Source organism: Eleginops maclovinus, chromosome 10 (genome assembly GCF_036324505.1).
Source record: "Eleginops maclovinus isolate JMC-PN-2008 ecotype Puerto Natales chromosome 10, JC_Emac_rtc_rv5, whole genome shotgun sequence".
NCBI lineage: Eukaryota > Metazoa > Chordata > Actinopteri > Perciformes > Eleginopidae > Eleginops > Eleginops maclovinus.
Window position 1 is genome coordinate 4,143,078 of NC_086358.1, and position 26,045 is coordinate 4,169,122.

The window sequence follows — 26,045 nt, forward strand, 5'->3', positions numbered from 1 at the left end:
CATGTCTTATGTTGTTCACAATTAAAAGATCAATGCACTTTTAAAGTGTATCCTTGCAAAATGAAAGTTAATATCATTTATATAATATGTGGTTATACAAAAGTAGTTATCATTACATAAGCATTTTAGAATATCTCTAGACATGGTGTTTTAAATTAAAAACAAGGGACCTAAAATATGATACCTTACAAAAAGCAACTCTGGCCCTTCATTCGCCATAAATGAGGTGAAAAGTGTAGGCAATATGTGACCGAAAACATATCAAACGAAAAATATAAAATGGTCCACATCCTATTACAGCACATCCACACACCCTGTACCTTTTTAAACAGCATCCATAGATTTCCATGCAGCAGAGCTCCAGAGGAAAGCTTCTCTCTCCGGCACTGAGAGCTGTAATATGAGTGTCGGGCCATGTCAGCCACCAGATCCAACAGGTGTCCGTCCTGTGATGCCGCGTTGCATTGTGTGGATCTCTGGATGGCAGTGACAGAGAGAAAAGAAAAAATCACAAGTGACTAAAAGTTACTTATTCAAGTAGGCACTGTAGCCAAAATGTTATAAAGGTATTAGATTTTAAGTCAGAAATTGAAAGATAGCGTGTGCATTAAATAACATTTAGCCTGTTTTTCACGTTTGCACTCTGTAGCAAATACATGAATCAAAATCAATGTTTTTCCTCATCATTGTCATTTTTGGCTAAGATGGTGAATAAGTAATAGTTATAGTTTAAAGTGTGGAAAAACAAGAATCTTCGGGGGAAAGGCATATAAGATATCCTGAAATAAGTGAAAACATTACAGTCTATTAATTGTATAACCTACACGTGAAAGTAATATACAGCGTGGGTTTTATTAGGCATATTTATTAAGAAACCCTTTAACAGAGGTGGAAGAACTACTCAGTTTATTCACTTATGTAAAAGTAGTAATGCTATTGACTAAAAAAATCCAAATTGTACTCAAGTAGAAGTAAAAAAAGGATTAGCATCAAACCTGAAGTACCAAAAGTACTCATTAGGCAGAAGGACGTATTTAAGATTAACTTTTTAAATGATCACTCAAGGAAAGTACAAGTACCTTCATGTTTTACTTGAGTTAATGTGCTTAGTTACATTCTACAACTGCCCCTTAATATTTAGACAAACTTTACATTTATATCGACATGCAGTTACAGCAGACACTCCCTCCTCCTCCTGCGGCAGGTTAGCCCAGCCCCTCGCGTTAGCTTGGAATGTAGCTACATCGATGCTAAGGAAGTAGCATTGTTTACAGAGCACCAGAGGGGCTGCTAGTGTCCATAGCGCTAACAAAATAAAGCTATGTGGACGTGAGATAAAACACTAAAAGGCAGCTATGTTTGACCTCGACTAAAAGGTAAATTAAGAAGGTAAGTAAACGACCTAAGGAGGTGACAAAAGGGGGAATACCTATGCTAATGTTAGGTACTGATTTAGGTTAGCATGCTAACGTCAACTTGTCCATGTGGGTAGTTTTGGAAGACGTACATCATTTTGCTTAAAGTCGTGTTCAAACAAGCAGAAACACGGACTAATAACGCTACTTTTTGGTGAGTTTGCTACCTGTACGTGGTGACTTTGTACCATTAACACCTGTTGTTTTGTCTCTTTGAAGCCCCCAGGTGAGATGGATTTCCTCACCCTGTTCGCTGTCTACGTCACGGTGGTGCTGACATGTATAGTGTTAGTGTGCAAATACTCAGGACAGCAGCAAACTCCATTCAGTATCCTCCTTAACTCTGTAGGAAAGGTAAGCAAAGATGCATGTTGACAATACTCCCAGAAACGGACACTGTGTGGCACTGTTTGACTCATTTATCACAATCTTAAAACATGATATTCAGTGCAATTAAAGCTGACTGGTATTCTCTGTACAGGTAATAGCACCAATTACACCAAAATGGCTCCAGAAGTTTTCACAGAGGACCTTACACAGGCTGTTTCATCAAAGGTGTGTAGTTCAATTCATTTGTTTTTTCTAGTATATACATTTTATATTTTAACAGTATATTACTTTTTTATGTTCCTGTACAAGATTATACACAATTTATCTATTAAAAGTATAAATGCATTTCATTTCATCAATGTTTATCCTGTGCAATTATCCCTTTGTGTATTTCTTATTCCAGGTTCAAACAGTTATAATCCTGCCCATTTGTCTTCAATCTTCATCATTTGCTTCTATTTGCAGGAACAACATGTTCATCTATCTACACATCCTGATAGAGGCCGCTGTGTATGCAGAGTTTACCTACGAGGTGTATGGCTTCTGCAGGGAGATGGACACTTCTCTGATCAGCCTGTCTGTGCCTTACATCCTGCTGGTCATCAAGAGTTTCTGCTTTTACCTCTGCATCAGGAGAGATCCAGGTTAATATTATACTAGCTGTCAGAAATGTTTTAATAAATTACTGTCAATTTGTTCGTTTTGGAGAGTTTTTTTTGCCATGACTGTGCAGTTATATTTTTCTCCTCTCGACCTTGGCAGGCACAGTGACGAAGAAGAAAATCGCCGGCCAGCTGCACATCTATCCGTACGACAGGAGGCTGTTTCATCCGGGTGTCTCCTGTGAAACCTGCAAGCTTGTCAAACCAGCTCGCTCGAAACACTGCAGTGAGAACATAAATATTAGCAGGCAGCAGAGTAAACATTGTAATGCAATTTATATTAGCAAAGTATGGAACACAGAATCATACCCACTGTCTTTGTTTCAGGGGTCTGCAACAGGTGTGTCCAACGCTTTGACCACCACTGCGTCTGGGTGAACAACTGCATCGGCGCTCAGAACACACGTTACTTCCTGCTCTACCTCTTCAGCGTTTGCGCCATGGCGGGCGACGTTGCCGTTCTAACAGGAGACATGCTGCTTCACGCTGTGCTGAGATCAGGGCTTCTGAGGGCCAGTTATATAGATGAGCAGGGCCAGCAGCAGTCAGCAGGGCCTCTGTTTGTGGTGCAGGTAAGAGCCATACTGCTGACATACTGCATGTCGCTGCTGCCTTTCTTTTACATCAAGCCACTCAGACACATAATACCTTTATTTTTCTCTCTTTCTGCAGCATCTGTTCCTGACCTTCCCACGAATCGTCTTCATGTTGGGATTTCTGGTCTTTGTCTTCTTCCTCCTCGCGGGTTACGCTCTTTTCCATTCCTACCTGGCTCTCGTGAACCAGACGTCCAACGAGTGGTACAAAAGTCGAGGTTACGTGTGTCAGCACTGCCATCCAACGGCAACAGCAGACCATCTCCACAGCCCAGCACCAGACCACTCTAAAAGAAACTACTACAGCAGAGGAATACTCCGAAACCTGGGAGAGATTTTCTTCCCTCCAAAACCTGTACACAAAAAAGACAACTGAAAGAAAAGGACAGCCGACAGCTGTGTTTTTATGCTGCATTTTTTTTGTACACCCCTTGGGGACCCTGTGCCTAAGAACTACTGCTGAGTGAAGAAATAAAGTTTATAGTAGCAGATTTATTACGAGCTCTGGTGTCTACCTCCCACAGAATGTATTGTATGAATAAGCTCTGGCAACATGTACAGCAAACACAAAACAGTAATCCCTGTTGGAGTTTGGTATTAAGATGTTCTTGCTTTTTTCATCCTTTGACTGCCATATTTGACTAAAGTGTGAATGCTTCAAAGGCTGGAGCATATGTCCTCCCATTGTAATCATTTCAATACTTAGATTACCTCGCAGGTTTTAATTATTGTGTACCTACTTAAAAACACATTTGTGCATGTTGGACAACCTAGACCCACTGAATATATTTGCTCTTAAAATGAACATATGAATCATGTGTTAGTGGTAGCTTTTCTTACCTTCCTGCTACGCATCCTAGTGGATTTTTCACACTTAAAAGACTCACTGGAGCTGTAGTTTGATGCTAAGAAGTGACCGGTGTGCTTGGCTTTTTTGATAGTTTTGAATACGCAGTTGTTATGTAACATATTTTATTAATTGTGTTATTATTCTGAAACGACAAGTGTTGTGGGCAGGGCAGGAGCTTGACCGGAAGTGCACTTGTCTGTCCCTGGATTTAATTTTCACAGCTTTGTAGCTAGAATCAAACCGTAGAATAAGACGTGGTCATGCTATAATGTATTACACATTTCATTGTGTTTATTTTAAAGACAAACAAATGCATGTTGTAAACAGTAAATGAGCCTTACCGGAAGTGGACTAAACTGGTTCCTTTCCCTTTAAGCCGGTGCGGAAGTAACCTCAGAATTGCTTCAACACTTTTGCACTGAAGTGGAAGGTCAGGATTGTATCAGCGACGTATTTCAACAAACTTATTCAACCAAACACATTACCATTATCACAGCACTGGACGTAACTACAGACAGTAGTGCAACGACGAACCGTGACGTTGCACGACAGGGAACAAAACGTGCACTAACGGCTATTTAACGGTCGGATAGTTTATTCATTTTTTAAACCTGACAACACGTAACGGATATTTACGGTCCGACCGTTATTCACATTTGAACCTGTCACACGTTACACTAATGTCTGGGTCAAAATGTACCCGGTTAACCGGAGCGCTGGTGAAGCCCGTGCTGGACTCGGTGGACAGCGTGCTGTTTGACTGCGACGGGGTCATCTGGCGGGGGGACCAGGCTATCCCCGGAGCCTCTCAGGTCATAAACCTGCTGAAGGAAAGCGGCAAGAAGGTGTTCTTCGTCACCAACAACAGCACCAAGACCAGGAAGATGTATGTGGAGAAAATGACCACAATGGGGTTAAATGCAACCGAAGAGGAGGTGTTCGGAACGGCGTATTGTTCAGCTATGTACCTGAAGAATGAGTGCAAACTGGAGGGTAAAAAGGTGTACCTGATCGGGAGTAACGCGATGAAAGACGAGCTGCAAGCGGTGGGGATCCAGCAGACCGGGGTGGGAGCAGATCATATATCCGGGAAGCAGGTGGACTGGGCCAATGTGGACCTGGATCCCGAGGTGAAGGCGGTGGTGGTCGGGTTCGATGAGCACTTCAGCTACATGAAGCTGAACCGAGCCCTGCAGTACCTGATCCGGCAGGGCTGTCTGTTTGTGGGGACCAACAGGGACACCAGGCTGCCCCTGGAGGGAGGCAAGGCTGTGCCAGGTAGGGACTTCATAAACACACATATAACAGAGGGGTGGTGCAGGTGAAATCACTGCATGTGGATATACTGCACACAAACTTATGGTGAAATATAAGGCTACATTTTGTGTCAGGTCATGGGAAAAAATTCTGATAGTACTTATTTTGCAAGAACAAGTATGCACAAGTATTACATCTGCACTAGGGACTGGATACACACACATATAACAAACAGTTGGTTAAAGCAGGTAAATCACTGGAGCACACATTAACACTAGTTGGTGGATCTTCTGCACACATCACTTAAACTTTTGGTGAAACATAAAGCCTAGATCTTAGGCCAGGTCATGAAGAAAATTGGATAGTTCTTGTTTTGCAAACTGTGTGCACATTACTTCTGCAGGGTCACAGAGCTGAGGCTATAACTAAAAAAAAGCATGCACTCAAATGTGCATAAAGAGAACAATGCTCAATACAAGTCAGACTTTAACTATGTTACACAGATCATAAGTAAAAGGTCTACTTCCTGAAAAGAATTGACTTAAAAGGTGTCAACATTTTGCCACACCTGTCTGAATTTCTAAGCTCCACCCATCCAAAATGCTATGGAGGGATCATTATTATTTAAAGAGGGGGGGGGAGTGTGTCGGAGAGAAACTCCCTCTGGAGGGAACTTTGGGAATTTAGCCTTTGCAGACCATTTACATGCACACAAACCAATAAAGGTGAAAACCTAAAAAAGCATCGTAGGTCCCTTTTAATCTAACTTGCCTAAAGCTGTATGAACCAGATTGAGTCCACTCCTCCTCTTCCTCCTCTCAGGAACCGGGTGTCTGCTGCAGGCCGTGGAGACCGCCGCACAGCGCCAGGCGCAGACGGTAGGCAAACCCAACCGCTACATGTTCGACTGCGTGGCCTCCCAGTTTGGCTTGGACCCCAGCCGCTGCCTGATGGTGGGCGACCGCCTCGACACGGACATCATGCTGGGCTCCAACTGCGGCCTGAAGACCCTCCTCACCCTCACGGGGGTCAGCACGGTGGCGGACACCGAGGCCCATCAGAAGAGCGGCTGCACGGAGAGGCAGGGCATGGTGCCGGATTATTACGTGGAGAGCATCGCTGATCTGCTGCCAGCTCTGCAGGGATGAACCTGGACTAAAATGAAAGCAAGAGGACTCCATTACTCACTAAAAGGGAATATTTTTCACTAAGATATATATGATTAAAATCTAGTACAAAGTTTATTAAGGTATAGATTGTGTATCTTTTGGGGAAAATTCAAAACCTGCCATTTTAACCTGGTATTAATGATGGTTTATAACACAAGAACAAGGATTTACAATGTTGTGTTTATCTTCCATGTTTTGGGGAAAGGGGAAGAGAGTGTACTTTAAAGACTGTCTGTGATGCAATCTCCTCTTTAGCAACTACAAGTCCAGCTCAAGGAGGATGAGCACATCAAATATAATGTGGTGCAACATGTTTTGTTCAGGTTTACAGCTGTTATAACGTCTATAAATTACAAGCACTGAGTCTACTGGTCTGTGAACTTTCTGTGTATTAAAAACCTTTATTTTTACACCTCACCAGAAGCAATGCAGATACTTTATTGGGAATAAGTCACAGTGTTTAATCAATGTTGTAAAGGTATCCCAGTCTTCCTTTTTACCTTGTCTTCTCTCTAACTTGTCCCTGTAAAGCTGCTCAAATCCGTAATAAACTCAAATTATATTTACTGAATAACCGTCTGCTCACTGTGGCTTTTTACCTCAAAGTGAACACAGAAACCCTCCTGGCTTAAAGTCACCTTGTCCTGTCGTCGTGTGGATGCGGCAGCGATATCACCTCTCACCTGATGAGAGAGGATTTCCAACCTGCACCTGCCTCACCCCTTTGTCCATTGTCTTAGGTGGGGAGGGCGGCCAATTCCTTTCCTGTAAGTGTGTTTGAGTGAGGGGGGAAGGGATAATGTTAGACAGGCACATTAAGTCATATTAGGTATAAAAAAGGAGGAAATAGCAGGAAGACAAGACTCCAACGTTGATTTTGCCAGGTTAGAGTTTTGTGTGAAGTGGGTTTTGGGCGTGAGACCAGAGGAGGAGGAGGAGGAGGAAGAAGAAGAAGGGGGAGGTCTGCAGGGACAAAGGGAAGCTGGCCAGGTGTACTGAGTCTCAGTCATGAATACAGCTCCATGCCAGTAGCTACGAGAAGGGAGCAGACCCAGTGAGGAGCCGTCAAGGGTCACAGGATGGTGAGGTGTTGGAAACATTCGGAAAACCGTTTGGAAGATGCTCAGTGCACGGTAAGGAAAAGCCTTGGGGATGAAGCTGACTAAGGAGCGATGGCAAGATATGTTTTGATTTAGCTAAATTTGCAGTGAGTAAAAGATGCATGACAGAATGAGACTGACAGATATTGCTTTAAAGAGAAGGTTCACCCCAAATATACAAACATCTTGGCTGTAGGGCAATACATCAACCTAGGTTTTAACAATGATCTACATTAGTTTGAGAGTGTGAGAGATGTCTGCCTTCTCTCTCATATCGTTAAACTCAATGGGATTCGGTTTGTATTTCCAGGAAATACATTAGAGAAACACAAAAGCAATGTCTCTTTGCAGAATCTAGACCACGTTAACTCAAATTAGACTTTTTTCTTTCTTTTCTTGAAGGAAAATGTTATCTACAGATGAAAAAGAGATTTGTTCTCACTCTTTGTCAGGTGCAGTTCAGTCAAAATGTAAAAAAGGGCCGACACCTGCTTACGTTATGATCGAGTCGTGATTTCTGGAAAGAGAAATTGTTTCAAGTGTATTCTTCTTGGTGTCTGAAGCAAAGAAAGACAGATTACCTTTAGAGTTATTTTATTGCAGAGAAGGCAGATATGTACAGCCTGTATTTCCAAAACTAAGCAACTCACGCCAAAATACTCTCAGGTAAGAGAGAGATGTTTTTTGGGGGGGTGAACTGTCCCTTAAACTACAACTCTCAACAGCAGTGTAGTTTTCCCACCCTGCTACAGTTTGTTTACATCCATTACTGAGGTTTTAAGTGCCGGGTTGATAGCTTCTCACTGTGTGTAAAAACCTGTCTTCAGGATGGGGGCTCTGCTGCGTCCCCCCGGTCCCACTTCCCACACAAGGCATTCTGGGTAAGCCTCTCAGCCTCCCTGCTGCTGGTCATCATCGCCCTCACTTTGACGGGCCACCTGGGGCAGTCGAAGCCTCACTCCGAGGTAACGTAACGCTCCATAAGCCCAGTCATTTCTAGATCTCCCTCTCTTTCATTAATCAGAGTGTGTGTTTGTAAGTCTTTACAGTTGGTCCGGATCACAGCTCCAGATCAGAATGGACTCCTGATCAACCAGTCGGCCGTCGTGGATCCGCAGAACAACCTGGTGACCTTTTCCGTGACCTCACCTGCAAATCAGACGTCCACCGTGCTCTTTGATATCAAACACGTAGGTGATAGTTCTGTTGGATTTATCAGTAGTTGAGTCAAACCACAGTTCTCTGTCTAATGGAAACACGTCTGCCGTTATGTTGCAGGGTTTAATATGTTACAAACCCGTGGACCAGGAGAGCTGCTACCTGCGAAAGATGGAGGAATCTGACTATGAGAACGTGCACCCCCTCCTCCAGGCGTCGACACACAAGGTATCTCTACATGTGAGAGCTGAACACTCATGACACACAATAGGGTTTCTCCCTCGTTGCCTTCAGGATACATGAACCCACAAAACTTAGGATGAAAAATGCACCTGGGCACAGGAAGAAAAGGACGTTTTGCCCTTTTAGCTCCGCCGTTTGTGAAGTCGCCGCCTCACTAATGTGTGAACTGACCTTCAGTGACTCACTGTTGTATCTCACTGAGCCAGGACCTGCTGGGTTTCATAGCTCCTCGCCGCTCTGAAGCATTAAGGTTGCATATGAACAGCCGTATAGTCTCCCTCTCTCACCTCCACGGCTGAATTCCTCTGCACATCTGATCCCTGCAGGCCCCTCGGCGTGCCCGGGATCTCCTTACAGGCGGCTTCAGCAGATAGCCTGAGCCGTGGAGAGGGCACAATGGCAGCTCTGTGTGAGGGCTTTTTAGCTTTTAAGACTCTTCTGTTGGATTAAAATACAGCATGATGCATGGTCAGTGAGGGACAGGCCTGTGTGTGTCTGCTCTGTGGCAAATACCTGGATCTGTAGCATTGATTCAGTTCTGGATACACTACAGGGGAATGGGGTTAAAATACTAACAGGTACATACCATCATGAAGGATCCCCAGATGACAACTTACATTTGTTTTATTAAATTAGTGTTTAAATACGCAAGTAAGACTTCTTCTTATTAATTAAATGCTTGTTCAGATTTAGTCTGTATGCAGGAAAATGGAACTTTTGATGGATGTGAGTGTTACTGAAGTGGAGATTTTCTGGAGAATCAAACACCTTTGGGAATATGTATTGCAAAATAGCATACATTTAGCAAGATACTAAAGGTGAATAGGGTGTTTCAAATAACAGATATCACCATGTAACTTCCCCAGTTGATCTTTTGGAGAAATCTACAAAAGCAAATAGACAGTAAGTTAAAGATCTACACCATAATATGTGTTTCTGAGGGTTTCTTTCCACGGTCATGAAGGTAAAACAGGGGGTGTCTCTCTTTAGCCCCTCAGGTATGATTTCTGAATCTTAATAGTGATTTGTCCTTGCAGGTAAACCAAGATGACTGCATCTTTTTTGCACAATAGCATCATTTCCACCTTCAGTTGAGTCTCTGAGCATCTTTTCTGTCTCGTGGTGTCACGTATCGCATACAGCTCCTCAGTGCTGTCATTCAATCTATGATGAGAGGGATAGGGCCCCTTATGGATGGGGAGTAAATGCTCTCCGTCTCTATTCTGCAGCACAAAGGCCTCTTGGTCTTTTTCAGCAGAGGAAAACCGGTGGTTATGTGACCCACTCGAGCATAAGAGCAGTTTAAGTGGTTCGCTATCAGAGCCAATCGAAGGTGTAAGTGTTGCAATTACACACTGCCTTTGTGACTAATAAGAGCGCAGATGAGTGTGTTGACCTCATCAGAGCAGATTTCAGGCTAATAGCAGCTCCAGTTTCAATCTGCTTATTCTGTTGACTCACAATTTTCTCCATTCTTACTTTGTCACTGTGAGTTGAATATGATTTCTCACCCTTATCAAATGACCCCGCAGCTCCACAGGACAAACACTTCTGGATGTTCTGTTGAGATGATGTGATTTGTCTTCAGCAGGGTCAGATCCAGCTGTCCAGGAATGAGACCCAGAGGCAGAAGGAGTTTCTGGGGGTTCTGGCAGCCAGTCCGGTGGATGTGTCCATGCTGGAGGAGCCGCTGCAGACTCTGTGTCAGGACAGCTCCGTCCACTGGACCAGGAGGGTCGACGGTGAGGCCTTCAACATGCATTAGAGAGAAGGCTGCTATAAAATAAAACTCACAGACCATTTACATGCACACAAACCTATAGAACACCCTACAGGAAAGGTATAACCCAATAATAGGGCCCCTTAAATTAAGGCTCATTAGTAAAGAAGGAATGGTGATGTCAGCAGAGGTTCTGGATGTGTTTGTCAGTATCACAGAAGCAGCATGAAGGGAGCTTTTAAAAAGCGCCAGCTGGCAGCTCCATAGCGACCTGCTGAAACCTAAAACTAATCTGAGACATCCAGTGACCTTTCCACTGTGGCAGTACTCAGTATGATGAGGCTGAATGGGAGCAGATTTCCTGCTCCCATGAAGTAGAACTGTTAACATCGTCTTCATTCAGGCTGCTTTGAGACCATTAAGGATGTATTTCAATGGAAATATTGCCGAATCATTTTTTTATATGTGACTTAATTTATTTAAGCTTTACTGATAATTAAAGTCAACTTTTTTATCTTTTAGGGACATTTAAAAAAACATCAGAGTAAATATGTTAGCATTTCTTTTGCAAATGTTAATGAAGCTACTTTTCCGAACATTTCTTATTGAAAGGAAATTTTATTTTTGGTTGAAAAAAACAAAAGAAATCCAAAGCGTAGTTTTTGTATTATTATTGGTATACTTATCTGATGAAAATGAACTATACCACAAAGAAAAACACTTTCATTTGATATCTTTAAGTTTATTATTCAGCCTTTAAGTTGTGACAGATCAGTGAATGTGCTTTCTGCATTACATTTGAAGTCATTTTTTGCAGTAAAAGAGGATAATAATCTGTATTTAGGGCTGGCTTTTCGATCCTTATAGTTTTCACTGTTGCTTAACGATGACCTGTATCTCGTTAAAGATTTTGTCCTATATTCTTTAGTCACCAACGTCTCTGTCTGGTTTCTAGGCCCGGGGAATCAGAGGCTGGTCTACTTCTGCATCGACATCTGCTTCCCCAGCAACATCTGCGTGTCTGTGTGCTTCTACTACCTGCCCGAGTGAAGATCAGGGAAACAAAGTTGTCTTTTTAGCTCCTTCTACGCGAAAAAAAAAAAAAAAACACAGAACAAAAGCCAGCTTTGACTTGATTCCTCTGTGCCATGCAGACGCTAGCAAACCAGTGACGCCGCCCAACCCTTCAGAGCATTTCCGACAGAGAAGAGATGGAGACAGGCTGTCCGGTTATCGCCAAACCCCCATCGTCACTCTCTTCATGTGTAATACCGTCTCTGCTGGGACACTTGGGAGATTACAGGAGAAAGATCCCCCTTTTTTCGCCTCCAATTGTATTTCCTGTAATCCATTGCTGCAGTATAATTATGTGTAACCGTTCTTGAGTGTTTCCACCCGTTCAATAAAAGACTGTTGCGTATTTGTGGCCAATTTTTCCTTCATTTGACTGAAAAAAGAAGATGTAAGAACTCCTTTGAACGACATCCTTTACTGCAGAATCATTTCCTGTACAACATCTTTCCTTGAGATCTCCTCATCCACATTAAAAATGGTAGTTATCTTTGAATGAAGTTCTGGTCCTTTTTACAACATAAATATGGTGCACCGTTAAAACATCTCTGAGTAGTGAGGTTTAAAAACAGAGTGTGGCTGATTTACGCTAACATATTGTGTGTTTTAATCAGACTTACCATTTTCCACCCTGTTGGTACAGAAGTGTTCCCGTACGTACGCTTGAAATTCCTGCAAAATGGTCTGCTTGATGGATTTGAACTCTATGAATTTACATTTGTTAAAGACTTATGGGCATTTGGTAAGAAAGAGCACTGTGGAAAACTTGGAACCCAGCTGGGATTCATCGTGATGTTCAAACACAAGCCTCCACTCTCTCAAGGAGATCATATCTGGGAACATTTGGAGATAATTCCCATAAGAGTCCATTGCTTTTCTGTCCTTGTTCCCTCTTTGTTGTTATCCTCTTCCTCCTCCTCCTCCTCGTTTTCTTCAGCCGAGCACGCTGTCATTAAAGGCCAGACAGACCACGGCCTTCTGGTGTCCGCTGTACTCCCGCTTGATCTCCCCTGTCTCTACGCACCACAGACGAGCCAGGTTATCCGAAGAGGCTGGGGATGCAAACAGAAACAAGATGGACATTTGTAAACATTTAAAACACAACATGCTGTAAAGTTGCTTCATATGTGCCTTATTAAACAGAAGTATTTAAAAAATGCTGTGGATGAAATTAGGCAAGGCAAGGGAGAATGGAAATAAGGAGAGGGGTGGGGATGTCATCAAAGTCCTGATCTGATTTCCACAAGGCTACGGTTCAGTGGCAGGAGTCAAGATTTCTTGTCTTTTTCATGATTCATATATAAAAAGGTACTGACCAGTTACGATATACTGGGAGTCTCCAGAGAAGGCGCAGTCCCACATCCAGCCTCGGGACGTCTCCCCGGGATTGTTGCTCTTGATGCTCAGCTCGGTCATCAGGGAGAAGTTAGACGTCCTCCAGATCTTACAGGTCTGGTCTGCTGAGCAGGTTGCTAACAGACTGGAGGCGATGACCAACACAAACACACTCAGTATGAGGAGCAACAACAATCAGAGAAAGATGTACAGTGTGTAGAGGAGGAGGAAACTCACGTGGAATCAGGGCTGAACTTGCATCGGAGGGCGTAGCGTTTGTGTGCCGGGATCTTCGTCTTGGGGATGAGTTGAGTCACCTCGTCTCCTGCACCTCCAGCGAGGTTCCACACATAACAGTTTCCCTGTTAGAGAAAATAAGAGAGCTTTAATAGAACTTCAAGCGACTTCAAGGGGCAGCAAGAGTACACTGTATTTAGAACATGTTCTGACTAGGAACTGAAGCCATTATCGTTGCTCTCCTTAAAGCCACCAAACTCCTTGAACCAAAACCGTTATTATACTACGCAGAACAAATGGTCTTCTGCTGCCTTGATAGGAAAGTAAAGTGGTGAAAACATTTAGCAAATATAGTAAACACTTTATAATTATATTGACTTTCAAGTCGCTGAAATAAGTTAGCTACCACTCGTACCCCATCCTCTGGTAGAACACAGCTTAGCTTCTGTGCCAGTAGTCCCATCTGCTTTTCAGAATGGGGGCGAACCAAGTGCCATCAACTGCAGGTGGCCTATCCTTTTAACATGCCAATGTATCAAAACACAGCACCATCTGAACACTGTCTTGGTACTGACCGAGCTGTTCACTGCTGCCATGTAACTGGCATCCGGGTCGATGTGAACCGAGTTAATGGAGACCTCAGGTTCAGGAATCAGCTGCTCGTTGTGGTCCGTCTTCAGATCCCAGATATGAATCACTCCACTCTGATCGCCAACAATCAGCTCTGCCTGGAAAATACATATGGTTTAATCCAAGTTTTTCAGCAAAAAACTGTCTTACAATAATAAATAAACAAATCTACATCCTAGACTGTTTAAAGACAAGTAAGCAATGTCTGACCTGATTCGGATGCAGGCACACGCAGTTGATTGGAGCGTTGACCTGGAATATCCTCTGACACTGTAGATTTCTTGACCTGGGAGAAGAAGAAGGTATTAAAGTTAGGTTTATTTGTGTGTGAGTGAATGTTTTTTGGCACAATGAGCTTCCTTTATTGTACCTAAGGTCCCAAATGCGAGCCATGCAGTCCTCTCCTCCCGTGTACATCCAGCGTCCGTCCTCATGGAAACCCACAGACGTGATGTTCTTGCTCACACCGTCGTAGTTTATCACCGGGTTGGGGTTGTTGGAATTCAGGTCGTACATGCGGATGTGCTGATAACCTGTTAACACAAAGTGTAAATTACCTATTCAAGGAGATATTCATTTAAATATATAATTCAGAAGAGAGTTTGAGAATAATGTTGCCCAACCTGCTGCTGCAATCATACTCCTGTCAGGCGTCACCTCAAGAGAATTTACTTGCTAGGAGAAACGTTAAGAAAAGGTGATGGTTTTGTTCAATTCTGCAATATTTTACAGCTTTATTCAGGTAAGTCAATTTAAGCAAGTCTTTCTTTATAGAAAAGAATCAGAGAGACACCATAGTGAGGAGGCAATCTACAGAGAAAATCCTGGAAATGCTGTAAAGAGAATAACCAAGGGCTTCATTGACAGCATCCATGTCTGATTTTCTGACAGCCGTGTATTAATTACAATCACAAATGTGATTGTGAAATATTCATTCTGTACATGATCATCCTAGTGTCACAGTAATAGCACACAGTTGTTCATCGTCATGGTAAGGATACAGAGTCCTGGTGCTGGACCGTCCTGGTACAGATGCCGCTGTGGGCCTGCCAGAAGCGAACAGTGTGGTCGTATCCAGCCTGTGGCCAGAATGACCGGGTCGCTGCCCACCGTGCCCTGGTTCACATTCATCACTGATGCTGCTGGCTGTCACTGCACACAGAGAGAAATGACTCAAAGGCTTTATTGTCATATGCTCAGGGGCTACAGTGTAGTTTTGGCAATGAAAACCCAGGCTGAATGCAATATAAATATATATATAACACATAAAACAATTAAATGAACCAAAAATAGAAAGAAGATGCAAGAGAATTTTGCAAGTGACCAATGTGCAAAATGCAGGAGACGTAAACTATAAACATTTGAAATAGAATAAGATGAGCTAAAAACAGAATGTAATATCAAATGCTGTACAGGAATAACATACTGTTTATCGTCAAACATAAACAGATGTGTCGATACCACTGCACGGGGATATAAGACAGTCAGCTGCTGCAGATTTATCTATGTTTAATGTCAACTTCAAACAGGAGTGTAGTTTATTAAGTGTCAAACTTAATGAGGGAATTCTACATAACTATAACATGCATGCTAACGTTAGCATAGCTAGTTTTTAAGGGTCACTGCAATTCCGACAGTAAGCTAACAGCTACATTTCTACAGCTTACATATTGTGACTTAACGGATATGTAACTTCTTCATATTATTCATGACATTTAAACGAACTAACAGATTGAATTTGACAAGTTTCTTTTACCTTCAGCTCCTGTTGGTGTTTACGACAAATCAGTGCGTCCCCGTAATGTGTCCCATAGGAAACATGCAGCGATGTTGCAAACGTTCCGCTTTCATAACCGACGCTTTGCCGCCATCTAGTGACGTGTTGTATCGCAGCAGGATAAATGGACCACAGTCGAGTAATGAATACCTGTGGCTTTTAAATGAACAATTATTTAACACAGACTCATCCGACTACTTAGAATAGTGTGGACTTTGTTAAGCTATTGTAAATTACATATTAAGATGTTCCTTTTGGTGGAATCAATTCCAGTATCAATACTAAAATGTCCACAGCATGTACAAAGTGTGGACTATAATCAAGGTTTCAAGGTTTCAAGGTTTCAAGGTTTTATTGGTCATATGCACAGCAGATACAGCGTATATGTTGGCAATGAAAATCTTATGTCGCGTGCTCCTCCAACAACTCAACATGCATGGTGCAAAAGATAAATAAAGTAGTGCAAAAAGAGAGAAGAATATTTACAATATTAACAATAAAGATTTGAGGATGTGAAATATATACATATGTGGAATACATTGAAAGTATTTAAATACTTTACACTGTTGAATGAGGAGGTATGGACAGATGCATATATTATGTATAGCAGATGTATATGGCAGATATGTATAATATATAGATATGTGTACTATAAACAGATATGTATGGCAGATGTGTATAATATATATGTATGTGTGTACTATAAACAGATGTGAGTAGACATTCACACAGCTCAGGAGTTCAGTAGTCTTATAGCCTGTGGTATAAAACTGTCTCTGAGTCTGGTGGTCTTGGTCCGGATGCTGCGGTACCGTCTGCCAGACGGCAGCAGACAGAACAGATTGTTGCTGGGGTGATGGGGGTCCTTTAATATCCTAATCAGGATATTATTTGGAATTCTAAACAATTAAGATGGTTGAAGTATTACTTAGTCAACATGCATGGGTCAGTACACAAGTCAGTAATTAAACTTATTATGGTCCTGTTATTTAATTCTGTTGTGGAACAATAACGGCTGGTTTACACATAACTTTATTTTATTGTGCAACATATAAGTTAGTTCATTCAACAGTTTTAAGCGCTCAAGCCAACGGAATATTCTTAATTTAAATAAGTTAAATAAATAAATAAATAGTGCAAAGAATGTAATATTCAAAAAACCCAAATTACACACGTTAAAATGACTATTGCCCTCTATAAAATCTCCATCAGAACTGTAAAGTATCTGCAGCATGTGTTATGATCAGGGCTGCAGCAGCAGGGCGGACATGTGCTGCTTCACCTCTCCTGGGTCAGCCACAGAACAGTCCAGAACCACCGCCCTCATCCCACTCTTCATTTTAATCGAGGGGATGATCTAAAACATTTCAAAAGATAATTTGAACTTGTGATTATTTTTTAAAGATAACACACAGTCAATAATCAAAAAGCTGTTGTACCTTCACATATATTTTGCTTCTCTCCAAAAGGAGTTTCCACTTCATTGCCGTCCGCTCGTCATCAGTCAAACTGGTAAACTCGTCCGTCTGCGATGGGAGGAATTAAAATGTGGTTTATCCCACCTGAAGCATAGATGCTTAAGATCCCGTACACGTGATGGAAATATCGCACCAGTTCATAGGAGCAAAATATATCATCTGACATGGATTTATTATACTTACCTAGCAGCAAACTCTACTATCAAGCTTTGATGCAAACACAGGATTCAAATGCTTTATTGGCATGTGGTAATTATAGATAATCAGGGTAGAGTTGTCCGTGTTATACTCGACATGCACCAGTATTTATCCCACTTCTCTCATGTACTTTAACCGCTACACACAGATGATAACGCATATAGAATTGAGGCTATTTAATCCTAATTCAGGGATGTGGTACTGACCGTGCAGCCGAGAGCCTTCTCTGCCACCGGGCTCCTCAGGGCGCAGGCATGCAGGGTGCCGGTGTGGTCTGTCAAGTCCACCAGCAGGTCGAAGCCAGTGGTGCTGAAGAAGACCTGATCCCTCCCCGGACACATCAGGTTGGTGCAGCTCAGTTCATCCTGCATCACCATGAACTTACACCTGAAGCTGAGGCGGGACACACAACAGACTGATGAAGGAATGGAGGGTGAAACAATGACACAACCACTGTTTTACTAACTAATGCACCGTGGGACTTTACCAGCGAGTCTTGATGAGTTTGGAAACAGAAGAGTCCAGGTCGAGTTTGGAGATGAAGCTGTATGTTATCCCGAAGAACATTTCAGAAGTCTCTTGGGCCCTCTGCTTCAGCTGGCTCACTGTGTACACGTCCGTGATGGACTCCACTGCACAGACAGAGATGTAACCAAAATATTTCCAAATTTTGTTTTCTTTCTTGGGTCTTTTTTGTCACCAAGCCGAGGCGCATCGGCAATAGCACTCGCACTTGCAGCCATGCTCTCATTTTGTCACATGATATGACAGCTAGAGCGTGCATGAGAGAGGGAAGGCACAGGCACGGCTGCAGGGAGTGGAAGCAGAGTGCTTAACACACACAGGAAATATGGCTCTTATTAAAACAATGTCATTCTTAAAGTACTCGTTGCGTTTTTTAACGGCAGGGTATCGCGATACCTTTCTAGTACCGGTGCACTGTGCAACACTAGAATATATATAAGTATACAGCCAGACTTCTGCTCATTCTAATACTACAGTAACAGTATCAGAGGGGAATTCTTCACAGTAACCCACCAGGCACATCCTCTGGTTTCTCGTCCTGATCCAGAGCTCCAGACTCTGCCACTTCTTTGGCGTAGCTGAACAGCAGACTGGCCTCTCTGGTGTCTGAGAGCAAATTATGAATGACTTGCACAGCAGGAACACAATGGAAACGGTTGAGAAGCTTATTTTTGATTAATTCCACATTTAAAAGTTGTATCAGATGCTGTGTTTTTATGAATGGTTGCTGTAAAGCCTCACCAGGGTTGACAGTGATAATAGTTTTTGCGTTAATCGTTGCTGTCATGCCGTTGCGAAAGCTGTCAAAGCCAATCTTTGCGTCCGCTATGAAGAGCACTGTGCATGAAGAATGAAGGTTAAGACAACAGAAAGCTATTTTAAACATAAACACAGTTACATCTCAGATATCCGCCTCAACGTTTCTCTCCAGTACAGTATGCTAATGGGACGTGACAGGCGGGAATAACAGTTAAATACAGATTCATTTTGTGGCCGCAAGTGAGCAGCAGCTGCTAACCTACCCGTCTCCTTGGGTATCAAAGTTTGCACGAGCTGAATAGCTTCTCTGTCCCAGCTGTGGGTTAAACAGAGGTCAGGGAGCCATTCGGTGAAAATCAAACGCACATGGAGTTCAGCAGGTTAATCAAAAGCTGTGTCTCACCAAAGCAAATGTGCGGTTAACCTAAAGATACACAGCGGTGATGCAAGGGGCCAAGGAGATGGAATATGGCACATATTCAACACAAGATATTCATTTTTCCAAGCGGATAAAGGACGCACCAGACGAGAGGGAAGGAGGAGACGGAGTCATCAAAGAGCTTCACTTCCAGCCGCTGCCCTTTGCGTTGGTCTGAAGTGATGAACTGCTTCAGCTCTCCAATCTGTAAATGTAAACAGGATCATCAGAAGTTCATATCACAGTATCTTTCCTTCCTTTGAAAAAATGCATCAGCATCAAGCAAAGGGTTTGGCCTCTCTCTGAACTCTCAGCCATGATGGTGAGTTGGTCTCTTTTTCATGCAATCAATGCGAGTACCAGCAAGTAACCACACAGACAAAACAGACACAATGTAGTGAATTAGGCAAGTTAACAGATGTATATTTAGTTAAATTAGAAAACCAAATATATATATTTGCTCAGAGCTCACGCTTATTGGAAAAAAGGGTTCATGGACTCCCCGATCCAAGGATCCATCTTTGACTTTAGATTTTTTTTTAAACCCTTATTATGGTTCTGTTTAAGCTCAGGAAACTTTTACAGATTTTCTTTTCCACCCGAGCTGCACTTGTGGAGAAAACAGCAACAGAAAAACCACCATCTAATGCAATCAGTGTGTGAAAATAAATTGTTGGTTTCTCAATTTTTCTCTCATTCCATAAACAAAAAACACCTTTCCTAAATCAATGATGTTTCAAAAATGTTCCCCTAAATGAACCATAATCTATTGGCAAGCAACATTCATTTGCCTTCAAATTATGAGAGAAAAGCCTTCTGGGAAAAAACTTACAGAAGTACAAGTAGACGCAGCAGCTTGATAGAAATGTGGGATCATTAAAAAAGCAAATAACTGAATGTATCAAAAAATGGATTTCTTCTTTAACACTATTCAATACTCCAAACCTGTGACGTTAAGGTGCCCTACCGATTTCACAGCAGCCAGTACATTTATCAACATGCCCTCCAGCCTCTGCCCGTTGGCCACAATGTCTCCCAGAGAGTAGAAATCTCCAGAGTCTTTCACTGGCAGGTGGATCAGAGGCAGCAGCCGGTCGACAACACACAGAGACACCTGGGAATGAGCCTCCGTCACCATCAGCCTGTAGAGGCTGACAGAGCAGACACAGGCCTTTGAACCAGCAAGTCCTTTAAGCATCATCACACAGTTACATCATATTTTACACAGCTTTACACTGGGTTGTATTAACAGCACTACCCTCTGGCTGTTAAAAGCTCCAGAGAGTGACTATGAAGAAATCCTCCAGAATATCTTTATTAAAAAGTGATAATTACCTCGGTGTTGTGGGACAGAATTTGTCCCCTTTCTCCGGGTCTTTGCAGGAAACTAAAGGATTTTCAACGATGACTGGAGAAAGAAGTAGAAACATTTAAGTGCATACTCTTTAGGTTTATCTTTTGTATTATATTTAAAGTCTTTAAGCATTTTTGAAAGTATCTTCTTACTACATTTTCTTTTCTATCAAGATTTTTTGTAAAGCTTAATTTTCATTCTACAAGTAAAGACATATCAAAAGCTGGCTTGACCTAAGCTTCATTCGTACTACTGATAATGAGGTATTTATTTTTTAAAAAGAAAGAAAATATCAGCACTAATTCTCAAGACTTCTGTTGTTTCTGGGTCTTTGACAGTGACTTCCTCACCACAGTCTCCGGTGCTGAAGCTGTTGGAGAGCCCATTGATGTATACATCGTTCCCCCATGCTGTGACATTAATGAAGAAGTCAGGCGAGTCCTTGATAGTGAATCCAAACGTGAATCTGTCCACACCAATATCTGAAATTCAGATGCATAGATTAGTTCAATCCAGGTAAATGGGAAAGAAAGGGAAAGCAAAAAGCCATCTTCTCCAGGAGAGGGGGCTGGTGTACAACACACCGAGGTGCAGTGATGTTAGAAGAGTGTGACATTATAATTAACATCTTTAAAGTGAACTATTGTGAAAAAATACTCACTTTTTCTGTCAGGAAAGCTTTTGACATCAGATTTCCCAATGACGATGCCTGTCAGTTTCTGAAAAATATTAAAAAGACGATGACATTTTTGAGAAATTATAATCAGTAGTCACTTAACAAATCAAACTCAGAAAAAAAGGCCTCAAATATCCATAATTTCAAAACAATTTTTCATAGCTTTTACACACTGGTTTTGTTTAAATGGTGGTTGTAGAAACACATAGATATTAAATAGCTGCTCATGTAAACTCACCGGATGAGAGAGGTTGGGGTGCAGCTCAGAGATGGCAATGAACGTCTGGGCAGCCATGTCATCAAATCATCACTTAAACCACTTCAGAGTCCAGTTTTTAATACATTTACAGTCACTGTAATGAGACAAACAAATAAACAATGAGTTAAAGTTGTGGTGGCCTTATTTTCAAAACCTCTGCTTAAAACAAATAAACAGCAGTTACTTGTCAGGTTTTGTTAAGTGGTGAGCTAGCTTAACAAGACTAAAGAAAGCGTTAGCAGTGACTTATTGACTCTTACGAAACCTCTAAATTACCTGAAGGTTTAAACTATGTCTTGATATAATATTTGTAATATTTTTGCGTTGTTTCGGTTATACCTGATACGTTTTTTCTTTTTTAATCTGTGTTTTTCTTTACCTGCTCTGTTTCCCCAAACTGTAATTTGTGTACCGCGGCAAAACTGTTGCACGCGACAGAATTTGCAGATGCTGCGTTCAAATGTAGCCGGAAGAAAATCGTAATTTCTCGTTGTGATTTTTTTTTGTCTGTGTATACATATATATTTGTGCAGTTGATGTTTATTTTGTATTTTATTTAATTTTCAATTAATCTGCAATTGTGTATGTGCTGCAGTTCAAAGATAATTTCCCAAACTGGGACCAATAGAAGTATATCTTATCTCCTCTTAACCGAAAAACAACACAGCCTATGGCATACAGATAGCTTTGGTCCTTTTTTTGTCATTTATTAGGACCTAGTAAATGTTGCTTTCCAAGTCATTTCCATCTCCACTTTATTACCATTATCTATGATTATTTACCTATAACTATGAAGTCTATGAATCCTCTTTTGTGATGAAAAGAGACCTGCATCCACCCAATGTGTTGGTAGACTTGATGTGACCAGGATCAAATCCGCAATTTCAACACACATTCAGTACAGTAAACATGATGTACAGCTGCACAAACATGCAGGAAATGAGACTGAACAATACAACTGCCATCACTGATAGACCATTTAACTGGAAGCTGTCAGTTATACCCATTCACCTCACATAGGCACACATTATATATGTGAGTCATCTCTTTAAAAGTCTCTACTTTGATAGGTTTCCCTGCACCTCAGGCTTTGATATCACCTTTATAATCCACCCCTGTCACCCTCCACAGCAGGGGATTTGTTCTCAGACGGATTTGCTGAGCTGAATTTGACAGTTTCCTGGTTTGTTTTGATGACACAAAGCTGTATTTGACATGTGATACTGTCTCACACACCTAAGCAGGAATCAAAAGGTGTAACAGTAAACCCTTATTTAGCTTTGCTTAGCCTTGTCCCTCTTCCCTCGTGACTAATCCCTGTGGTTTGGATCGGATATCTCATCCCTGTGACTAATGTTGATTTTCAGGCAGTAATATGTCTGTTGATATAATTCTACGGTCAATGTGTTTTTAATCGCCGAGAGGAAAAAGTGCAGTAGCAGCTATAAAGGTTTTTTCAGCACAATAGCAGAACAGATTATTCCCCAGCAGACAGTCTGGTGTGTTATATTCATCAGTGTATTGGCAGACTTTGAATAATGTGAACTGATTAAGTACATCGTAGCTAGGCAGAGGCATCGATTTGCTATTTGCACGGGTGTCTGGCTATTCAAATGAAACCAAATTTCAAATTCTAATTTCATTAGGTTTTTCTCACTACAGTTTGTGAGTCCATTAATCACAGCAGCAGTGTAAAGCGTCATCAGATAAATCATGTTACTTTTGCTTCAGTGATTCATCCATAATGACTTCATGGCCTCAGTTTATCTGTCATCAATCATGCCTTTGCTTCCGATATTTGGTTCGGTTTTTCCAAGTGATTTGAATAAACCGTTTGAATTTCTTTATGATAAGCAGCCACATAAGGTGCTTGTCGCTTTAATGGTGTGAGCTGATACAGGAAGTACCTGCAGGGCTGCAAACACGGGCACTGCAGGAATGTGTTGTGATTGGATGGCCTCTCCTCGCAGCAGGTCGGTTCCCTGGAGGGCCTGCAGCCGTCTGACCATTGCTCGGCTATTAATCCATCATCTCACGGTGTGTGTGTGTGTGTGTGTGTGTGTGTGTGTGTGTGTGTGTGTGTGTGTGTGTGTGTGTGTGTGTGTGTGTGTGTGTGTGTGTGTGTGTGTGTGTGTGTGTCCTGTCCTTATGCATAGCAGTGCATACAGTTTGTAGATCTACCATGTTCATTGTCACATGCATTACAATCACAGTGCTGTTTTTTCAGTCCCCACAGTAAATGAGGCCAGTATAATGACTGCAATCAGAACCTGACTTTTTGCAGGTGTAACAGTAAAATACAGGGGAATTAAAATGTACAATAACACACCTTGTTAAGCTGATTGTTTAAAGTAATATGAAACCTCTCCATCTTGACTAAACTAAGCAGATTTCTTTGATTTGTTTTTCTGTGGGAATACATTATTTTGCCAATGATACATCGATCAATGTCTTGTGCCACCTTTCCTCCTTCTTAAGAACACTGCACTTCAATACACAACTTGATCTGGAACACAGGTTTCATACCAGACATTGAAACGCAGCATTCAAAACATGTTTCATTAAGAATTTTAAATGTCTGTTATGTTTAACTAGGCCCTATTATGCTCTGTGGGGTTTTTCCTTTCCTGTAGTGTGTTATATAGATTTATGTGCATGTAAATGGTCTGCAAAGGCTAACATCCCAAAGTTCCTACCCTAAACCACAACCCTATAATCCATTCATATAAAATCGATCATAAAATACTGACCAAAGCCATCCTGTATCATCCTTTTAAGACTTTAAGAGTATTATGCTCATGGTACCTATATTCTTTTACTTTTAATGCATCAACTGTACTCATAAAAGGGTATTTTTACATTGTGGTATTGCCAGTAAAAAAGATGAATACTTCCCCCACTGCTGTTCATATTTAGCAACTGTCCACCGGACCTCCATGATGGCACCAGACAGGATATCTGTGGTTCGGCTGCACTTCCCTGTGTTAAACAAGAGAGGAGAGGAGGAAGCAGAGGCATTGGCGACTGCTCAGATGCAACAAAAAGTCAAGTCTTTTTACATCTGCAGCAATGACATCTGAAGGAAGTGACAGCCCCATACTTCTACCATTTTAAAGCCTGTGTGTTGCCTCTTTGTCTAAAAACAGAGCGCCCCAGACTCATGTTCTGATCTAAATGACCATTTCTGATCCGGAACTGGTGTTTACAATATCCACATGTGATGTCCCAAACAGGAAGTGGGTATTTAGTCGTAGTATTTAGCTTGGTGAACCAAAGGGTTTGAGTCTCCACACACACACATAGACAAAAGAGCTATTGTTGATAATGAAACACGTTATTTTTAAATGGTACCAATCATCAATATTTGATTGAATCCCAACCATTAAAACATGTCATTCTGAACGGTGAGCAATATCTTGGCACAGTCTACATCCAAGTATAGCTTTAACAGTGGTTGGCAGCACTTTGGCAGTCTTTATTGGCTTCCAGAAGTGGAAGACGTCCAAGTATGTGTGTACACTGTAATTTCCCTGCCACCTGTGTGACTCACTGCACTGTAAAGCTGTCGCACCGTGGAGTCTGCACACAGCCATTGAATCCAGCTCGGCTCCGGTCGAACAATGCCGTCTGTTTTCTCATCCCCGTGTCCAGAAAGAGGAGAGGGGGGTGCACGAATGTGGAGGGAAACCTTAAATGATGTTAATAACGTGCTGTTGAAAAGCTGCACCAGGACAGAAATCAGTGGCATGCATGATGTCAGCTCCCATTATTACTGTATGCCACCATATTGAGGTAATGGGAGGAATACCGAGGCCAAGTTGTTGCTATGAGTCTCAGTAAGCGAGGCAGGAAACATTACATTACATGACATAAAACTAAATGAGGGGAAAGTGACGTTTCTGTCGCAAAACATGACTAAAATGAAACAACTTTTCAGCTGTAGTTTGCTCTACAGTGAACATTCCCACGCTGTTACTGAACGGAAAAAGGAATCATGTTTTAATGCAGCTTGTGCTTTAAGTGCTTTTATTTCATTGTCTACACAAAACAGGTACCACCACTTACACGCCCAACTGAGGCATGATTTGTATCTTCTTGTTGTCTGGCTTGCACAGTTTTGGACTTGATCCAAATGTGCGGTGTCGTCGTATAGGTTAGAATGAAAGGGGGAAGGGCGGGTAAATTCAGTATGTGGCACTGCTTCTCAAAACCAACAAAGGAGATGGAGGAGCTGCACGATAGCTGCCCACTGCTCCTAGTACTAGGATGGGTTAAATGCAGAGGACTAATTTCACTGTGTGTGCTCTGCTGTGTGCATGCATTTGACTAATAAAGAGGGTTTCATCCTCCGATTCTATATTTCTATCTATCTATCTAACCAAACAATTGTAAAAGCTCCGGAAAGACAGTTTTATTTTAAGACATTTTGGTATTTAATTGTGAAGTGTGATGGGCAAATGATTGCTAATGATGTAATATATGTTCAAATGTTTTAGTCCAGATCAAATTGGATGACTGTGGATCTTTTTTTAGACATGTTTTACTGCAGCTTCCAATATTATTACTTTCTGTTTTGAATTTTGAATATGGTCAATGTTTTTTGACAACAGCATATACGATTTTACAGTGTAAGTGAGCGTGCGATGCATTTTCTGGTCCACGTTTTGTGCATATGTATATTTTCCAGTATTTAGTCGCAGAAAACCACACAATTGAAACGTTTTATCCACTCTGAGGGAAAATCCTGCCTGATAAACAGCAGCTGTCAATGTGAAGTTACCCAGAGTCGTCTGTTATCAACCATTCATCATTTCACCTACATCAAAGC

General features: G+C 41.8%; 5 protein-coding genes across 6 annotated transcripts; 3 read left to right on the top strand and 2 right to left on the bottom strand.

Moving 5' to 3' along the window:
* Positions 1-1,219: 1,219 nt before the first annotated feature.
* Positions 1,220-3,498, top strand: zdhhc4 (zinc finger DHHC-type palmitoyltransferase 4). 2 transcript variants are annotated; one of them, XM_063892548.1, is made up of 7 exons: positions 1,220-1,389; positions 1,635-1,769; positions 1,897-1,970; positions 2,211-2,389; positions 2,508-2,633; positions 2,735-2,979; positions 3,080-3,498. In XM_063892548.1, exons 2-7 carry the CDS (start codon positions 1,647-1,649, stop codon positions 3,377-3,379), a joined length of 1,047 nt encoding a protein of 348 aa, XP_063748618.1. In that variant the 5' UTR covers positions 1,220-1,389; positions 1,635-1,646; the 3' UTR covers positions 3,380-3,498. The 2 variants fall into 2 exon arrangements, with proteins under 2 accessions (XP_063748618.1, XP_063748619.1); XM_063892549.1 differs by having other exon boundaries at positions 1,222-1,376.
* A 215-nt stretch (positions 3,499-3,713) lies between these two features.
* Positions 3,714-6,853, top strand: pgp (phosphoglycolate phosphatase). Its single transcript, XM_063892551.1, has 2 exons — positions 3,714-5,131; positions 5,933-6,853. Exons 1-2 carry the CDS (start codon positions 4,534-4,536, stop codon positions 6,256-6,258), a joined length of 924 nt encoding a protein of 307 aa, XP_063748621.1. The 5' UTR covers positions 3,714-4,533; the 3' UTR covers positions 6,259-6,853.
* A 505-nt stretch (positions 6,854-7,358) lies between these two features.
* bricd5 (BRICHOS domain containing 5) lies at positions 7,359-12,038 on the top strand. Its single transcript, XM_063892554.1, has 6 exons — positions 7,359-7,412; positions 8,207-8,344; positions 8,420-8,569; positions 8,658-8,765; positions 10,369-10,522; positions 11,456-12,038. Exons 1-6 carry the CDS (start codon positions 7,359-7,361, stop codon positions 11,548-11,550), a joined length of 699 nt encoding a protein of 232 aa, XP_063748624.1. The 3' UTR covers positions 11,551-12,038.
* On the bottom strand, positions 11,971-14,924 carry mlst8 (MTOR associated protein, LST8 homolog (S. cerevisiae)). The gene is given in 9 exon segments (XM_063892550.1): positions 11,971-12,623; positions 12,888-13,051; positions 13,144-13,268; positions 13,719-13,871; positions 13,984-14,059; positions 14,144-14,306; positions 14,397-14,448; positions 14,775-14,852; positions 14,854-14,924. Coding segments are annotated over 9 exon segments (981 nt in total). The 5' UTR covers positions 14,905-14,924; the 3' UTR covers positions 11,971-12,504.
* A 952-nt stretch (positions 14,925-15,876) lies between these two features.
* meiob (meiosis specific with OB-fold) lies at positions 15,877-23,136 on the bottom strand. The gene is made up of 13 exons (XM_063892544.1): positions 21,197-23,136; positions 20,944-21,001; positions 20,633-20,764; positions 20,264-20,336; positions 19,896-20,079; positions 19,033-19,133; positions 18,774-18,826; positions 18,493-18,588; positions 18,265-18,357; positions 17,714-17,858; positions 17,433-17,619; positions 16,990-17,076; positions 15,877-16,907 (listed from the first exon to the last, which is right to left on the bottom strand). Exons 1-13 carry the CDS (start codon positions 21,251-21,253, stop codon positions 16,794-16,796), a joined length of 1,380 nt encoding a protein of 459 aa, XP_063748614.1. The 5' UTR covers positions 21,254-23,136; the 3' UTR covers positions 15,877-16,793.
* Between the last annotated feature and the right edge of the window lie 2,909 nt (positions 23,137-26,045).

What these genes read in the sequence shown, in the direction of transcription:
- zdhhc4 (XM_063892548.1), top strand. Translation starts at nt 1,647, where the DNA reads ATGGATTTCCTCACCCTGTTCGCTGTCTACGTCACGGTGGTGCTGACA. An exon ending in TCCTTAACTCTGTAGGAAAG is followed by an intron (nt 1,770 to 1,896) that starts GTAAGCAAAGAT and finishes TTCTCTGTACAG; the next exon opens with GTAATAGCACCAATTACACC. An exon ending in GGCCTCTGTTTGTGGTGCAG is followed by an intron (nt 2,980 to 3,079) that starts GTAAGAGCCATA and finishes CTCTTTCTGCAG; the next exon opens with CATCTGTTCCTGACCTTCCC.
- pgp (XM_063892551.1), top strand. Translation starts at nt 4,534, where the DNA reads ATGTCTGGGTCAAAATGTACCCGGTTAACCGGAGCGCTGGTGAAGCCC. An exon ending in GGGAGGCAAGGCTGTGCCAG is followed by an intron (nt 5,132 to 5,932) that starts GTAGGGACTTCA and finishes TCCTCCTCTCAG; the next exon opens with GAACCGGGTGTCTGCTGCAG.
- bricd5 (XM_063892554.1), top strand. Translation starts at nt 7,359, where the DNA reads ATGGTGAGGTGTTGGAAACATTCGGAAAACCGTTTGGAAGATGCTCAG. An exon ending in TCCAGGCGTCGACACACAAG is followed by an intron (nt 8,766 to 10,368) that starts GTATCTCTACAT and finishes ATTTGTCTTCAG; the next exon opens with CAGGGTCAGATCCAGCTGTC. An exon ending in CTGGACCAGGAGGGTCGACG is followed by an intron (nt 10,523 to 11,455) that starts GTGAGGCCTTCA and finishes TCTGGTTTCTAG; the next exon opens with GCCCGGGGAATCAGAGGCTG.
- meiob (XM_063892544.1), bottom strand. Translation starts at nt 21,253, where the DNA reads ATGGCTGCCCAGACGTTCATTGCCATCTCTGAGCTGCACCCCAACCTC. An exon ending in TTCTGTCCCACAACACCGAG is followed by an intron (nt 20,080 to 20,263) that starts GTAATTATCACT and finishes CTGCTCTGTCAG; the next exon opens with CCTCTACAGGCTGATGGTGA. An exon ending in TATTATCACTGTCAACCCTG is followed by an intron (nt 18,358 to 18,492) that starts GTGAGGCTTTAC and finishes ATTTGCTCTCAG; the next exon opens with ACACCAGAGAGGCCAGTCTG.